The 18,495-nt window shown below is 40.7% G+C and overlaps 1 protein-coding gene across 2 annotated transcripts in view; it reads right to left on the minus strand.

Moving 5' to 3' along the window:
- The window catches only part of SYNPO2 (synaptopodin 2), a 211,567-nt gene that overhangs the window by 22,048 nt on the left and 171,024 nt on the right, over positions 1 to 18,495 (minus strand). For both annotated transcript variants that reach the window (XM_051966039.1, XM_051966040.1), the window contains one exon: positions 13,122 to 15,292. In XM_051966039.1, the coding sequence (XP_051821999.1) occupies positions 13,122 to 15,292 (2,171 nt within the window). The remainder of the gene's footprint in view (positions 1 to 13,121; positions 15,293 to 18,495) is intronic.

The raw sequence follows: 18,495 nt of genomic DNA on the forward strand, positions 1-18,495 counted from the left end.
TCTGAAAAAATGATCTGGAGAAGGAAATGGCAAACTATTCTACTATTTTTGCCAAGAAAATCTCAAATTGGCTCAAGAAGAGTTAGACACAACTGAAAAACAAGAAAAAGATAAGTGAAGACCTGAAAAAATAATGGGATTATCAAGAGAGAAGGTGTGGGGAGAAAAAGATTAGGACCAAGGTTTTTAACTTTTTTTTTAAAGGCAGTTAAGTGGCATAGTGTATAGAGCATTTGGAAAATGGATGACAAAGTACCCCAGTATTTTTGCTAAGAAAATCCCAAAGGGAATTGAAAGAGTTCAACATAACTGAAAGAACTGAACAACGCAACAAAAGAAATGAGAACCTATCCTGATTGAGTCTTAAAAGTGTGATGGAGGGGGAACATGTCTGTGGTCATCAGAAAGAATTATTGGTTAGGCAAAAGGCAATCCAGCCTGAGCTTCCCTCATGACTTCCTGCAGGAAATCTTTTCTTATTCCTCCCCCTCTAATACCTTCCCCTCTATGATAATCCTGCCCATCTACTCTTTGATGTATGTCATTAATTCCATGCTTTCTTCTTTACAATGGGAACTCCTTGATCTTTGAACCCCTAATACTTAGCATAGTTGTTTGTTGACTGACTGATTGACTGACTTTAGGAATAGGGATGAAGGGATTCCTTTTTGCCACCTTTCTCTTGAGAAGTGACTTTATGGGTGCAATGTTAACAAGTTACCAAGGACACAGAGGGTTAAGTAGCTTATCTAGGACAACATAGCTACTGTGTGTCAGGGATGGGACTTAAATCCAGGTCTATCCAGGCTCCATTCATTATGATGCACTATCTCTCCCATATATAGTGGGAATAGTAACTTAAGATAGAATTCTGTGAATTATGGGGCACAGGGAGGGGAGAGGTGATGGAAGAGATCCTTTTAAGAATAGTGTAAAGCAATGGCCCAAATAACTGGTGCTTTCAAGTCTATGTCTCAGCAATACACCCACTTTTAAAAGAAAAACAAGTTCAAATACATGTCAACAAGTTAATTATTTTCAAATGGTAAGAAATAGCAGAAGCAAGCATACGACTTTCCCTCTTGGTGGGAAAAGTCTTGCCACAGCAGGTAGATTCAAGTCTTCATGCCAAATGGAGGGGATTTAGAGCATCAGGGATATCTCCCCCACTAGCCATGCCATGCAGTAGCAGGGAAGATTAAAGAGAGCTCTGGCCACCTTGTGAAGACAGGGGAGCTACGTGGAATGTCTAGAGATCAGAGAGATGACACTACTCCACAGAAGTCTCCAGGACCAGACCCCATGCCCTCTCCAGAGATGAGGGAGGCTCACAAGAGAAGGAAGGCTTTTTTAATGGTGAGGTGACAGCTCCAAGCCATTTCCCCTCAGCCTGGCTTTAGATATTTACAGTCCCAATAGTCTTAAAAGGATGGAAGATTGTCCATTTGCCTTTTGTTTCCCTGTTTACTTTTGGGGGCAGCTGTGAATGAAAAGAGGAATTGGAATTGAAGTCATTGGACATTTGTTCAAACTCTACATGTGTTGCTTACTGGCTGTAAGTCACTACCTCCTCATGAGAAAAACACAAGAGTTAGACAAGATGGTCATTAAGGACCTTCCCAGCTCTAAATCTATGATGCTATGAGAAGAAGTGGAGCAAAACTCTTTATTTGTATTATTTAACTAGTTACTTTCAGTGTTACTATAGGCTATAAAAAGTCATGAATTCTCAATTTTATATGAATCAAAGATGAGCTAAAGAAATTATACATATATTAAGATTATTATATCATATATATTTATTAAAATAGAGGAAGGGCCCAGGATTTGGAGGCAGCTAAGTAACTCAGTGAGTAGAGTTCTGGGCCAAGTCAGAAAGATGTTCAGTTGTTTTTCAGTCATGTCTGACTCTTCCTGATCTCATTTGGGATTGTCTTGGTAAAGATAGTAGAATGGTTTGCCATTTCTTTCTCCACTTCATTGTACAAATAATGAACTGAGCCATACAGGCTCAGGATCACTTGCCCAGGATCACACAACTAGTGTGATGACACTCTAGACACAATTAGTGTCTGAGGCTAAATTTAAGGAAATAAAGATGACTTCCTGATTCTAAGCCCAGTGTTCTATCCACTGCATCATGAATCTTCAGATATTTTCTAGCTTTGTGAACCTGGGCAGATCACCTAACCTCTATTTGCCTTAATCCACTGGAGAAGGAAATGCAAACCACTCCAGTATCCTTGCCAAGAAAACCCCAAGGACAGTGTTGGTGTACTATGGTCCATGGGGTCACAAAGAGTTGGACATAACTAATCAGCAAGAGGAAGGGCCACAGTTTTTTTTTTTGAACCAAAGCGGGCATCATTAGATATGGTCAGTATCAGAATTTTCCTTACTTGACTATGCAAATTTATTAGGAGACTACATTTTATAATTGGATGAAATTATTTCTTAGATGAGATTCTCTCATAGTTTTTTTCAGTTGTGGGAGAGGGAGATAAGGAAAGAGAGAAAATCAATTAATTTTTGCAAAATAAGCTTTGATGAAAAAATAAAGCACACTGAGTAGGACATAGTGAGGAAAATGGTGCATTGCTTCAGAAAGTTTGGAAACTACTGCCTTTAGGAAGTCAGCCTACACTGAGGAGACCACATAGAGTTGTGAAAGGAGAGCTGATTTCAATTAAAGGAGAGTATATTTGAGCTTCCCTTCATCCCTACTAGCATATTACTATGATCAAGGTTCTTCCCATGTATGGGTCTTTGTTTCCCCATCTGTAAAATCAAGAAGTTGGATTACACGATCCTATGATTTCCAGGGTAGGGTCAATCTCCACTTTGAGCTTAACAGGATTTCATAAATCTCAGCATCTCCCTTGTCCTTCCTCTGTCACCAACACAAACAGAAAATCCCTGGGCTTGAGAAACATCTGAAGTCATATGTGCTGTCTGGAACCAGACCTTTGAGCCATCTGAGAACCATCTGTCAACCCTTGTCCCAAAGGCAGCTACCAGCTTAGTGCAGGCTGACTCTTCACAGCTTTCATTTAGCAACTGATCCAAGGAACAGATGACTTCAAAGGGAGCACCGAGCCTCTGGCCCACAATGACAATGAGCAAGGAGGATGAGGACATCTCTCTGTTTGCTATTCTCTGCAGAAGCTGGTCTGGCCAGATCTGGTAGGACTGACCTGGGACACTTGTGGGTACTTAACTGTCTACCTCAGAGGGTTCAGGAAATCAAGCAATTTTGCAAGCTTGAAAAAGAGCCATGATTTCTATTCACTGCACCCTGGGACTAATTCAACCAAATATGAGAAACTTACCAATAGATGATCAGAGGTTTTAGCCACACAGATTCTCAAAGACTTTCTACTAAATTGTAAAGAAAATTTATATTCTATGTCAATGGGAAAAAATAGCCAAACTTAGGGAATCACTGATGCTTAAAGTATTGATGCTATTAATTTTTTTAAATGGGTAAGCATGGGTGGATTATGATGCATATCCTTAGAAGGACTATTTAAATCAATGAGATAATGGTTACATCATTTACTAGAATATTATCATTTTTACTGTTAATCAGCATATTTTCATCTTATTTGGAGTTTAGACAGAAAGTGTCAGGATAGGTCCTTATCCTGATATTATTCTTTTCCACTTAATATTCTGTATATTTGTACAGGAAGGCTAAATAACTGCTTTTTGTAATTGAATTAAAGTGTTTATTGTGTAAGCTTATTTTCTAGAGCAGAAATTTTAAAGTTTTTTTTTATATCATGGGCCCTTTTGGAAGTTCAATGAAACTTATGGGTTCCTTCTCAGAATAATGCTTTGTTGCATATCTTCATAATTGAAGGAAGTGTTCGATTTCAAGTAGAGATTAGTGAAAAAAGTGTCATTCCCCCATTCCAGTTCAACCCCCCCCTCCAAAATCAATCCATAAACAGACTCCCCAATTAAGAATCTCTACTTTAGACATTCTCTGAAACTATCTTCAAGACAACATTCACAGCAGACGCAATGCCAGCTGCCTTGCACTTTTTCCCAAATGGCTTTAATTATTTCTGTTAGGTATGTGCTACCATCATCAGAATTTTGTTTTCATCATTATCATTATTGCTGTTTGATGGTATTAATTTGAACTTCCTGTGATTTCACTTTAGCGGATGGAGAACTCCTAATGAGCAAACTCCCTCCACTAATGCTGATTGCTGACTTTCCTGTAATTGACAATTGTAGAGAATTACAACACTGAGAAGTTAAGTAATTAGCCCAAAGTCACCCAACCAGTAGAGGTCAAAGGCAGGACTTCAAGGCCAGCTCCCTATTCAACAAGATTGACTTTGCCATCCAGGTAGATGAGAAGATTCTCTCATTCTGTCAGGGACCCTGAAACAACCCCTCTCAAAGTTTCTGCTCTATTTAACCTTCAAAATGAGTGAATCCTCAAAGAGCCTCTATATCCATATGGAGAATCCAGTAGGGCCACAGAATTTTGTAAGTAGTCATCAGGAAAGAAAATCTCAAGCACCAGCTCTGATGACTTCTGGCTGTGTGAGCTGGGCAATTCCCTACTCTCTCAGTTCCTGGGGAAATCTCTAAAATTATAAGGTTTTTATTTGGCTTTAGCTATCTTTGACTCAACATACAGTGCTTTTATCCCTGTGCCACCACTGTGCTACCTAGATGTGTCTAATGTATCCATCCAGCAGATGGGCTGCTGCTTTGTGTTGGTGACCCTATATGGAGTTGCAACCCATAGCTTGAGAAGCTTTATTGTATATAACATTACCATAGACCAGAAAGGGGGAAAAAAGAGAAATCCACACAAGCTCTCTTCTTAATTGTATCTCGACAATTGTAAAAGAGACCAGACAATGTTTTTGGAGAGATGGCCCTTTGTTCCTTATATATCTGATTATATAGATAGAGAGACATATAGATCAATATATTTATATCTCTATCTCTATGCATCTCTATTTCTACCTATGTATATATGTCTATATATAGAGAGAGACAGAAACAGATATACACACATACAGAGAGAGAGAGAGAGACAGAGAGAGAGAGAGAGAGAGAGAGAGAGAGAGAGAGAGAGAGACAGAGAGATAAAGAGAGAGAGAGAGAGATGGATGGTGGCTGAATCTTCTATACCATGTCTGCCTTTATTTTCCTTTATAGAAAGGTTGAGATAGCTTCTTGATGGGTCAGCTAATGTGGATATCTGTTTTTTTGGACAGAAAGATTGGCAAAAACTCCAAGATTGAGTCAAGAGACCTCAGCATCAGGGACTCCTGAAGATTCAAGTTTAGAAGAACTTGTGAGACTATCCATATCAAATCCCTTCTCTTTGAAGATTCAGAAAAGTTGATGTGATATATTCAAAGTGGCAGTTTGAGCCCAACCTAAATTTTCTGATTTGGCATTCAATGTTCTTCTTACTGCATACCCCACAACTTCCCTATTATTTCACTGGCTATTTGGATGGCTGACCCTGCTTTCATCCAATCTAAATTATTAGGTCAACATTGGGGCCATGTGGTGCTTATGGGAGTAAATATAGCTGCCATTTTCAATATCCCCAGATTTTTACAGTACTGATGAACATTGGGTAATGGTCTAGGTCATAGTGAAGAGTTGTCACCTGACCCATAAGAGAAACCTTTCCTTTTTTTTTTTTTTTAATCCTTCCTTCCCTCTCTCTTTCCTTTCTTTGGACAGCTAGTAAGTATCTGAGACTAGATTTAAATTCAGGTCCTCCTGACTCTAGGGCCAGGTCTCTATCTACTGTACTACCTAGCTGTCCTAAACCTTTACTTTCTAAAAGCTATCTGAAGCTTCTTGCTTTTTTTTTTTTTTTTGTATTTTCTATTTCTAGGATCAAAATGTTCCCTCATTCACCTGGAATTTCTTAAACCTGAAACCACATAATCTTTTTGTTACCCAGAAATCTATTATTAAATAGATGGATACATTAAAGGCATCTAGGCGGCATAATGTATCACCTATGCTGTACATTACATCAAGGAAAGCTAAAGCCAAATCCAACCTCAGACAGCGGCTAGATAACTGGGCAAGTAACTTAATTCCTCTTGGCCTTAGTTTCCTCATCGACAAAATGGGTGTAATAATAGCTCCACCCTCCTAAAATTGATATGAGGATAGTGAGATGATATTTGTAAAGTGCTTTGCAAACCTTAAAGGACTATATAGATGATATTACTCTGTTGTTGTTAAAACAGTAGTTTCCACAAACATATCTACTCTTTGAATCATAAGAAGATAAAACTAGAGTTGGAAAGGATTACAGGTATTATCTAATCTCATTTTACAGATCAGAAAGTTGAGACCAGGAAAAAAAAAAAAAAAAACATGATGTCCAGAGTAACAAAAATCAGTGGCATCTGAGGCAAGATTTGAATTCCATGCCCCCAGCTCTAAAATCAATATTCTTCTTGCTGAAAATTTCATAAAGAAGGATTCAGGGGATTGGGAGTGGAAATTCTGGGTAGTGATCTATCAAGTAAAACTTTGGTACAATGCTGTTTGAAGATCTATCTTCCCTGGTAAAACAGTTCTTTTGAAATCTGAGGCTGGAAGGTGGAAAACTTCCTTCCCCACCTGTGTGTGAGTCTACATCTAAGTGAAAGGACTGGGCAGTTACTGATGGTGCTCTAGTACAGGGCTTCTTGCTATCCCATTCACCCAAGAAATTTTTAAGTGACCACAAGTTTGCAGTTATATAAAATAGGTATGTGAATCAAACCCTTACTGCTAATAAATCATAATTTCATGAACTCTACATTCAATTACACGATCCAAATGGGGTTGTGACTCGCAGTTTAACAAGCTTTGCTGTAGCACGTATCTTTGAGAAAATTCAACCTCATCTTCATGGTTCCTGTTCTAACATACCTATGTAAGTCTCTGGTTTTCCCTTCCTCACCTATTCCCCTTCCCCCAAATAAAAACTATAATGGTAGAACACAATAAGGTTCCCATCAATCTTTGCCACTTAATCCTCATGTGATTATAGATAAATCATTTATTTTTCCTTTCTAATCTCCCATTTCCTTTTATCTAAAATGAAAAATGGGGCTAGTTCCAAACTGGGGAAGCAAGGTAATGTTATCTACTAAGACAGCATGCTGGATTTGCAGTTAGGGAGAACTGAGTTGAAAGCCTGCACCAGACACTTATTAGCTATGTGACTTTGGGCAGGTGACTAAAGTTCAGTGTGCCCTCTGGTTTACTCCTCTGTAGAATGAGAGGTTAGGACTAGATGATCTCAAAAGTGCTTTAGAGCTCGAAATCTAGGTTGTTATGATTTTATGGGCTTGATTTTCCCTTTTAACTCTTTACCTTATTGTTCCAGGACACTATGGAATACTAAGCCTGCTGTCCTTAGATTTCTTTTGTGTGGGATTCAGGAGTAGAGATGAGAAAGGGACTGTGACTTCAAATTCATCAATATAAATATCTGATCAGGTTAATCAAGGAGTTGGCATGCCATCCAATGAGAAATGGAGCTAGCCAACCCCATTATGATTGATAGCTTACTCAACCAGTGGCATTGATAGGGAGAGAAACAGCATATTGAAATTTACATGGCTGGGAATAGCAGTGCTGATGGTATCGATTTGGCTTCAAAAGGAAAGAGGTGGTGTCTAGGGTTGGACATTTATTAGTTCTATGATCTCAGGCAGATTACCTCGCTCAACTTCCATTTACTCATCTATAAAATGGGGGTTATGACACTTGTCTATTTACCTATCTCACTGGCTTAAATAACATAATATTTGTATGTTTCTTTATAAACCTTCCTAATAGAATGATTATAGTGACGCATAAAGCTGTGTACAGCTTCAGGAATCAGAAAAACGGCAGCTAGAGATGGCATTTACTTCTATTTCTCTGCATTCAGCTGGCTCCAAGTCTTTTTAAAGTCTCGGATTTCTCTAGAGGGTCAAAACATGGTCTGTGAGCAGATGCCAGGGAAACACAAGGACTTTTTTAAGGATCATTTTGTACATAGTTGATGAGATGAAAAGCTGAATTGGTCTACTCCAGAGGACATTTGGACTTTTTACTATTGTGCTCTAAATCAAGAGTTTTTAACCTAGGATCTGTGCACTTAAAAAAAAAAAACATAATTGCATTTCAACCTTACTGCATTTCTTTTGCAATCCCCTGTGTTTTGTGTTTTATTTCATGCATTTAAAAACATGATTCTGAGAATAAGCTTTCCCAGGCTGCCAGAGGAGTGCATGATGTCTATTATGTGGGTTAAGAATCCGCTAAATTAGGGAGACTTGGAAATTGTAGATTTTCCTCAGGTTGAGGGACAAGAGTTAGTGCCACCTAATATCCTTAAAGACCCTGACCACTCTCCAGGCATCTCAGAAACTCCCTAAGCCTGTATCATGGCAATCACCCAACTGTGGTGGGCAGGAAGTTTATAGAACTGGCTTCTTCCCCACCTGGAGCCAACGGAATTGAGTGAATAGGAGTCTGCTGCATTTATGTTTGGAAGGTGTGGATTTGAATTTCATTCTTGTCATATCCTGTCTAAAAGAAAGCACCTTGGCTTTCTTTTAACTTCCTTGAACTTTATCTCCTCAATTAGAAACTTGAGGGTCTGATCTAGATAACCCCTAAAATCCCTCGAAGATCTAAGTCTGTAATACTAGTACACAACAGTGGCAAAATGTTGGGAAATCTTTTTGCTCCCTTTACTCCTTGCAAGGCAAAATACTGGATAATTTTCCTCCTCTTTTTACTCCTCCCCACTAATAAAAACCCCTCAAAGCCTTTTTTTTTCAGGCTCTTTTCCATGGGCAGAGGATAAAAAGGCAGGGAGTATTTTATGAAAAATTAATCCTTAAGACATAGTAGCTCAGTTACTTTTTGAACGCAGGGAGAGGGATGGAAAATGTGCCTTAATTAGCATAAGGAACTCCTAAATGAAGAAAGTCCCTCTACCAATGTAAATAAGCACCTTAATGTAATTTATAGTTTTATAAAGGGTGATTTAGAGGTAAGTTGCCCAAAGTCAACAACCACTATGTGTTAGAGGTGAAATCTGAACCCAGGGCTTCTTGGCCCTTCTCTATCCACTATGCAATATTACTTGTCCTCTTATGATCTCAAAAAATGTTTAATTGATGACAAAAAGACATTGAGAGGCCTTGGAAAGGAGAGGAAGGAGGAGGGCATTCCATATTTTCTCTAGTAGTATTTGGCCTTTCCAGAAACAACCTCACTGTTTTATCATTTCTTTTCCTCTCATGTTGGTTGGGAACACCTGAAAGTAAGAGGGAAATTCAGGGAAATTTACAGCAGAATCAGAATCTGTCAGCTTCTCTAGTGAGTGGCTAAACCAGAAAGAAGAACAAAGAGTCTTTGGCTGGAAGGTCAAGGGTTAACTAAGCCAATCTCCACCAAATGGCCTTCGGTCACTTTTTGATGCCACCCTGGGAAAGTGAGACCTCATTAGAGTTCTTGGCATTCTTTCAGCAGCAAAATACTCCTAGCACTTTACCTCTTGGAGAAAAAAAAAAGAAAATATACCCTAATAAATTCAACAACCCCCTTTAAATATTGACCATTTGCTGTCCTGGTGACTCCAATCTAAATGACAGCCTTTCCAGGTCCTGAAGCCAAACTCAGTTATATATGTATATATATATACATATTTATTTATTTTTGTTGTTGTTGGTTTGTTTTTGCTGAGGCAGTTGGGCTTAAGGGACTTGCTCAGGGTCACACAGCTAGGAAGTGTTAAGATCAGATTTGAACTCAGGTTTTCCTGACTTCAGGGCTGGTACTCCATCCACTGTGCCACCTAGCTGTCCCTAAACTCAGCTATCTTAAAGAGTCAGCCTTTTGGAAGAAGGCGGCCAGGGCTAAGTAGACTAGTTACCAATTTCAAAACTTTTTAAATAACAAAAAATGATAGTGGCTTTTGGTCCAGAATCCCAGAAACTGAAGCCTGGAAAGGCCTTCTGAGAATCAAATTCCTGTGTCTCCCACAAATACTAGCCCCATTTTACTGATGGGCAAAATAAGATCTAGAGAAATGGAATAACTCCCTTAGATTTACAAAGACTATGTGGAAATTAAACTAGATGGTAGGGGTCTCTATTAACTCAGTGTGTCAATTGAAGAGATCTGAGGCTGGATCTTATGATAGAGTTATCTATACTCTATCAGGAAAATAGAATTGTTTCTTTTTCCACTAATATTTCTAAGCTTCATTTATATCACTGATTATAAGCTGATTTAATTTAGTAGAGAAATAGCATATAGTGTAGAGGAGTTTCCTCTTCTCTAAAATGAAGAGATTGGACCAAATGGTCCCTCAAGGTGCCTCAAAGGTATGGGATTCCATGACCCTTGGGAAGAATACCCTGGTTATGGTGATTTGGACCCAAAGGCAGAGTGATTAACAACCTGCCATCATTAGCTCCATATCATGGCTCTGTTAAGTCTTTCCTCTCTATATGACTCCATAGACAGCCTCCTTCTTCTTACACACAACTCAGCCCTAAAGTACTGATGGCCCTTAATTAGCAGGAGATCCACATACATTTGATCAACTGCTCTCCAAGGACTTGGTCTTGAGATATTGCTCTTAGCCATCCCCAAGTTATTTGCTCCTTCCTTTTGAAATTGTGGTTAAAGGACAAGGTTGGGTCCCATTCCTGCTAAATCTCAGTCAACAGCACTGACTCACTGATCAGCTGACTTCAAGGAGACTTTTCTTTCTGAACTATCTCCAGAACTCAACCATCAAAGGACTTACTTTTCTAGGGAATCTTCAGAGAGAGTGTGAGTTTAATCTGTTTCTCCATCACTGACTTACTAAAAAAAAAAAAAAAAAAAAAAAAGATGGGTTGTGGGATGGGGCCTCCATCCTGTGGCTATTCCTCCAATGCTTCATAAAAAGCAATAGGCATAATCTGCCAGAGAAAAGGCTGAAGAATCAGACCCATTGTCTTGTAGCAAATTCAGATGTCCGGTTTATTGGTTACGTTCTCATTCTCAGGATAGCAGTGGTAGTATTCATTTTGCCTCTAGATAAAAAGGCAAGGAAGTGAGCAAAATGGAAGAGCAGCCTTCTCAAGCTGGAAGGAAAACACCACAGTAGGGACCAAGGACAGAGAAGTTCATGCAAAGGAAAGCAAAATGAGCAAGGTATCTCTAGTAAATGAGTAAAGAAGGAAGGAATCTTTGTAGTGGTCAAGTGAAAAATGCAGTCAGTTGCCTGTGACTGGAGGGGAAAGGACAAAGAATCAGAGAGTGCTAAAGAAATAGAATGGGACCAGGCAAGTTTCTGGTGAGGTCTCTAGATTCTCCGGGGCAGAATTGCTGAGTTTTCTCTTGAGTTTTCAGAAGCAGTTTATAATTTTCTGCTTTAATGTCAACTGATTTCCATTTTTACTCTGGATTGTCTGTTGCTGGCCAGAGAATTTAGGGGCTTACAGTAGGTATAAGAAAGGTCTTCGGTGTGTTAACAATCCATTCACTACTTCCAGGTCAGAGGGAGGATGGCATAGCATGTGACCAACCCTGGACTGAAGTGGTCAACTTGCCTGGCTCCTTCTGGTCCGTCCAAGAGGAATAAAAGAGAGGCTGTGCAAGAGTACAACAGGAGAAAACAGTAGAGGAAGCCAATGATCAGAAAAGAAAAGGAGTCTAGTAGTTGCCCAGAAATGGCTGTGCTCATTGCATCCTCTCCTTGTGTGGCCTCCAAACACATTCATACCTATGGATACAGGGATCCTTCGTGTGTACAGCACCTCTCCAACCTCACTCCTGCTATCTTTGGTTCCCACTGACAATGACCAGACTCCTCCCCCCACCTCCCCCTCCCCCCAAATAGAATTAGATCTGTGCAATCTCTTTGCACAGATCCATCCCTGTCTTCTGTTCCCTGCCTTAATATAATACATGGATGTGCCCATAGCCAGTAGCACTGGTAGAGTACACCGTGTAAGCAAAAGAAGACAAAAAGAGGGGGAAAAGAAAAAGCAATCTCTGGTGGGTTTGTGAATTTCTCTTTCACACTTGACCTTGAACTTCCTCAAGAGCCCTGATTTCTGGCCTTTCTCCCTCTACTTTCTCTCTCTGTCAAATGTCTGAGTAGCCCAGCAGCCAGAGCCCTGAGGAAGGCAGGGCAGGGCAAGGCAGGGCAGAGCAGACAGAGCTTCTGATTGAAGTTTAGAGAGAGCTGACAGTGATAAGAATCACACTCTTCCAGAGTTTAAGAAACACAAAGCTGGGCTCTTGATACTAATTTGTTATAATAGGAAGCTACTTTTAGCACTTCTTGCTGTAGTAAGAGAAACTTGGCAACTACATTTCAGGTAAACTCCTCACATTCAGAGGATCATAGGATCACAAATTTAAAATTGGAAAGGTTGACCTAGTCCAACCCCCTTCATTTTTTTAGATAAGGAAATTGAAGCCCAGAGAGTTTAAGTGACTTGCCCAGGCAAGAAGGTGCCAGAGGCATGATTTGAACCCAAGTTGTCTCCAGGTCTATATAATATGCTATGGTATGACCTATGACAACCAGGTGACTGAGGGGCCCAAATGAAATCAGAGCTGCTTGTGTATAGGGATTCATCATTCCCTTACTACAGCATCAGAAGTAAAGCCCTTTTTTTCTCCCTTTTTTTTTTTTTAAAGCATGTTAGGTTTTCCTTGTATCCAAACCCATCCCCTGTGAGGGCAGAGTCATCATGTTAAAGAAAGGCCATGTCCTAATTCTTAATAAGATATCACACACTTTCTTTGGACTAAAGCATAAAATCTATGAGTCCTGCTTACTTAGCAGAATGGCTTCTGTCTATTGGGGCTGTCATGGATTTGAGGTGTATAAAAGGAAAAATGTGCCTCAGATCAATGCTGTGTCCATCTTTGACTCATTTAAAATTGGTAAACACTTTGGACCCAGCTGTGAGCTGGCCCATCTGGTGTGATTAAATACACTAAGGACTCTGCAGGACACATGGAGCACCCCAGCACACTGCAAACGAACCCTTGCGAGCCAATTGGCCGCTTGGCAATTACTCTTCCGCGATATGGTTTCCACATGATGGTTTCCACACCTGAACTGTGACACCGCTTTTCTTGGCTGAAAACTTGGGCCTCGGAGCCACGAAGTAAGTTGCGGGAGCGGAATCGGGCTTGGGAGAGGTGGGTAGGCCTATGGGCACCGGGGACGGGCTAACTGGTGTGGCAGCAGCCTCCGAATGGAAGGTAGGTTGAGAACTGTAGGCTGGCACAGAGCACACGGAGGAAGCTCGGAAGGTGGTGGGTGAGCTAGCATTGACTGGCTGTGAGGAAGGAGAAGCCGGCTTCAAGACTGGGACTGGACTGTGCTTGGCCAGTGGCTTTGGGACAGGGCCGTCCTTGGCATCTGGAGGTTGGAAAGTAAAGAGAGACGCATTGAGCTGATAGGGTTGGTGTTTCATGACATCTAAAGCATTGAGAGGCTTCTTCCCCTTTTTCTTGGTTGGTTTGGAGGCCGCTGAAGCTCCAGACTGTTGCTTGATTGCAGCTGGAGGGTAGGCTGGAGAGTGGATTGGATTGTAAGCGACAGGTGGAGGGGCTCGAACATTGGAGGAATATTTCCAAGAAGCTGGTAAAGATGGAGTCGGAGACTGAGCCCGCGCCATGTGAGCCTGTACTTTTTCTGAGTCTACCACGTACTTCTCCATCCGAGACTGCCTCTTGGCAAAGAGCTGGGCCCCTTTACCGCTCATTTGTGGCAATTCGCTGGATGGTCCCGTCCCAGAGACTGGCGTAGCGTTTCCTGCAGGTGTAGCCTTGGGTGCGTAGTTGACACTGGCCACCGCTGCTTGGGGTCCTTTGAAGGGACCCGCCACATTCGGAGTGCTTGGGGGCTGGTAAGTGGTCGAAGCAGGTCGAGCTATTTTAATGGCAGATGCGTTGATTCCCTGGGCCTGGTTTGAGACAGGGAACGCAGGAGGTTGGCTAGGAGCTGCAGTCGATGGAGACCAGACTGGAGAGATGGGAGTGACTGGCTGAGAAGGAGAGGGTTTGGCCGAGGGTTTAGGAGCCACGGGAGGTGGGGTCTTCTGCTTCGAAGAGTGGCCTTGCATGAAATTGCAAGCCTCTGCTCCAAGGCTGAGGTAGTCTTCTTCGGGTCCCGACTCAAACCCGGCCCCGGTGCCTTTCTTGCCCTCTGCATTTTGCACAAGTGACAACAGTTCAGGGTTAGGGCTGACCTTGGGCGTCTCTTTGAAGGTAAACATGGGCTTCGAGGTGCCCCTCCGCCTGGCCTCCTGCAATATGCCCGTTCTCTTGGCTGGAACGGCAATTCTCTCATCCCGGGAAGCGATCTGTTCGGTTGGCTCGTAGAAAGCCTGCTGGGCCCACGGGGCTGGCTGGGGCCATGGAGGTGGTTGGGCCGGGGCAGCTAAAGGGCTGGTCGCCCCTCTGGACAATATTTCCGGAGGAGGGGTGACGGCCGAGTAAGGGGGTGGAGCAGGAAAGTCATATAGAGGACTTGCTAGGTTTCTGGTTGGGGAAAATGGCACGGCCGTCTGGTTTACCGATCCTGGGAAGGGCTTAGCCGTCCTGTTGGAGGCGGTCAATCTGTGAGCCTCTGGCAGCTCCGGGGCTCCACTGAAACCATTTTGTTGAGCTATGTGGCCTCCTTCAAGGTAGCTTTTACACAAGTTGCTCTGCATCCTCACGCTTTCTTCTTCTCTCGTCTGGTAGGAAGTGACTGTTCTCAGCCCATCTGCTTGGCCATCCTCGAACTCCCGGCGGGCCACTCCCTCTGCCTTCACCTCCTCTTGCTGAGCTGTGATCTGGTCCATCCTCTCCCTCCTCTTGGCAAACATGAGGACGCCCTTCCCCGAGCTGTCTGGCAGCATCTGCATCTTGTCTCCACTTTTCAGCTTCTTCTCAGCGTCTACCAGGCCAGAGTTCCAGGCCGGGGTCCACACCGGGGCTTCTTCGTCGTCAGCGTCCGAGACGATCTCTTCATCCACCTCCGACTCGCTCGTGAATTTGACTTCCACAACCCCGTCTTTTTCGCTTTCTTCTTCGGTGTCTGCTTCCCGCTGAAGCTCTCCGGTGCCGTAACTGACCAAGGTATACTTCTTCGCCCTCCGGCGGCGTTTCTTAAACATCAAAACCCCCTTGGAGTTGGGGTTGAGGGCATTTGTAAGGAGGAGGGCAATGCTCTTACACTTGGACTTGGCTTCTTTCACCTGTTTCTCGGACAAGCTTTCGCTCCTCCTGAACCCTGGAAGAGAAGAACAGAGAACGTTATGGAAATGCCCGAGGTCAAAGGAACGAAATCTGCAGTGAGACCCTGGAGGCGAGGGCTTCTTCTCAGTTACAAGACAATGCAGCTCTTCCCTCGGAAAGCTCCACCTGGACCGCGAGAAAGGTAAAAGATCGGGAGTCTGGCTTGGTTACGTATTTGTTACAAAAAGAAAGCCTTGTGCCAGAGGAGGCAAGTCGGCCAGTACTAATATGGACACAAAAAAGGAAAAAGAAAAGAGCAGCAACAAAACGGGGGAAAAATGCAGAGAAGGAAACAAAAAGTTCATAAGGAAACAAACAGGGCAATCTTGTTACTTACAATCTTGCTACTTACTGCCTTGTTAAATTTCATAGAACTATAACAAAAGAAACTATATAACAACAGTTGCTGGTTTCGTGTACAATTCTCCCCCCACCACCACCTTAAATGTATCTATTGGGTGATACATCAATGCAACTTGCAACATGATTTTATTGAAAATACTTGATTACATCAACTGTGAAAGACTTGGTTCTTCTCAGCAGTTCAATGATTCAAGAGAGTGATTCCAATAGACTTGGTAGAAAACGCCATCCCGAAAGAACTAAGGAGATTAAATGTAAATCAACACATGCTATTGTCACTTCTTTTTTTTTTCCTGTTGTTTTCTCTCTCCCCTGGTTTTCCCTTTTGTTCTAATTTTTCTCTCCAACATCATTCATAAAGCAAATTAATCTTTATTACTTAGTTTCAAATTTTACTTAAATTTATTGATTGATTGATTAAATTTATTAAGATTAAAACATAGATATAAATATAATAAATTAATATTTATTCAAATAAATTTACTAGAGAAAAAAAGAAAAAGAAAATACTTGATCACAATATTAGAGGAAATCAAAGAAAATTCATTTTATAACAGTGACCTAATCAACACAAGTACCACAATACAATTCCTGAACATTAACAATAGCTAATAAAGGAAAGAGATGGTCTAACTACTTACTGATTAATTACTGATTAATATGACAAGTATTGGGGTGAGCAATTTAGTATAATCCTGGTTCCCTAATCCTATTATTTGGGAAGAGACAATTCTGCAGATGTAAACAGAAATGGATGCAAATGAAACATTTGGTTAGTTTCTTTTACTTTAGTCAATCTAGATAGACCTACGGGAAACAGAAAACCTAAAAATAGCTATATCTTCTCCTCTCAAGGCAACCCTCAGTGAAGATTCAATCTTTTCCATGTAACTGATTCTACTGCATTTAAGTAAACACAGTCATATTTAGCATTATATATTTATTTTTAAAATAACAAAACTAAAAGTAATATTAAATAATTGATAAAACAGTCATTTCTCTTCAGTGCAGACTGACTATATAGATTTCATCCTGTTTTGTGCTTCAAGATAAAATCAGTTCTGAATATTTTCATTTCAACAAGCCTCAAATATTCTGAATGGTAACTACACTATTCTCACTTTACTCCAATACAAATATAAATAATCTCACTAAGTGTTTTGGGATACCTAGTATAAGTAGCCAAAGCATTATATTTGATTGAAATATTTATATCGTTGATAATTATTAAGTTAAAAACAAAAATAATTTTAAAAAGAAGTAATCTCAAGTTTAGGAGCAACAAAGACATTAAATGTTGGGATTCATTAATCAATTTAGATGTATATTTTACAAAGAATGAGAGTTGGCTTTACAAACTTTAAGGTGATTTATAAATGCTAACTATTATTATTGCTGTTATTTAATAACTTATAGACTCGTGACAGCAGAGTGCTGAAATCTCAGATCCTTCCTCATAAAAGCATCATAAGTCTGGCAGAGGTGATACATAGTGCTGATCTTGGTGTCAAGAAGACTTAAGTATTGATTGTGTACTGAATGATTTTAGTCCAGTCTCAGACACTGGCTGTGTCCCCCCAAGTGTAAGTCCTTTTATCTTATCTAAATTTCAATTTCCATCTGTAAAATAGCCATAATGAGTAGCACCAGTCTTAAAGATTTTGTTAGCCAGGCATGATACTAAGAGCTGCAGATAAAAGTACTAGATCAAATCAAATAATGAAGAAACATCACTTGTTATTGTTTATATGGTACATAAAGCATGGGGATAGCTAGATAGTATAGTGGATAGAGGGCCAGACTTGGAGATAAGGAGACTCATCTTCATCAGTTCAAATCTTACTTGAGATACATATTAGTTACATGACCTTGGACAAGTCACCTAACCTGTTTGCCTCAGTTTCCTCATCTGTAAAAAGAGCTAGAGAAGGAAATGGTGAACCATTCCAATATCTCTGCCAAGAAAACAAACAAAGGGGTCATAAAAAGTCAGACTCAAAGGAATTAACATATATAAAGGGTTCTGCAAACCTTAAAAAGTCATGTATAACTGCTATTATTGTGGTTATTTTATGAATTATAGACTGGTTGCAATCTGTCTCAGCTAGCGTGTGGAAATCTTAGATCCTTCCTCACAGAGGTATCACAGATTTGTGACCAAGAGAACCTTAAAAGCTATTTAGTCCTTCCACTCTCAAATAAATGAGGGGAAAAAAAGGCCAGAGAAAATAATAGCCTGATGTAAGTTAACATAAATAGTCAATGACAGGATTTGAACCCAGGACTTCAGATGCCAAATCTATGACTCTGCTTGACCTATTTGTAAACCGTAATAATAACTGACATAAATTATTTTCTTTGAACTTCACAATCCCCTCATGAGGTAGATATGGTGATATTGTGCCAATTTTCAATCTGGGAGGGGATAGCGGAGTTAAGTGATTTCCCAAAGCTCCTAAAATCAAAGACAGGATTTCAATCCATATCTTCCTGTTGCTAGTACCACACTTTCACACACAAATATTTAAATTTCCTCACACTACACTTCCTAAATGTCTTTCAAATGAAGATTTTAAAGCAGATTTCAGTATCAAAATTGCCCTCACCTAACTCATAGAAAGAGCCCTGATCTACAAGACCTGATTTCAAATCCCAGATTGGCTATTTCTTACCTGTGTAACTTTAAGCAAGACACTTTAAAATCTACCTCTACTTTCTTAATAGCAAAATAGATTCAATCAAGGATTGTCCACCTGTTCAATGCCACAGACCCCTTTGGCCATCAGATGAAGCCTATGGATCCCTTCTCAGAATAATGTTTTTAAATGCATAAAA

This window comes from Antechinus flavipes, chromosome 6 (genome assembly GCF_016432865.1).
Source record: "Antechinus flavipes isolate AdamAnt ecotype Samford, QLD, Australia chromosome 6, AdamAnt_v2, whole genome shotgun sequence".
Lineage (NCBI taxonomy): Eukaryota > Metazoa > Chordata > Mammalia > Dasyuromorphia > Dasyuridae > Antechinus > Antechinus flavipes.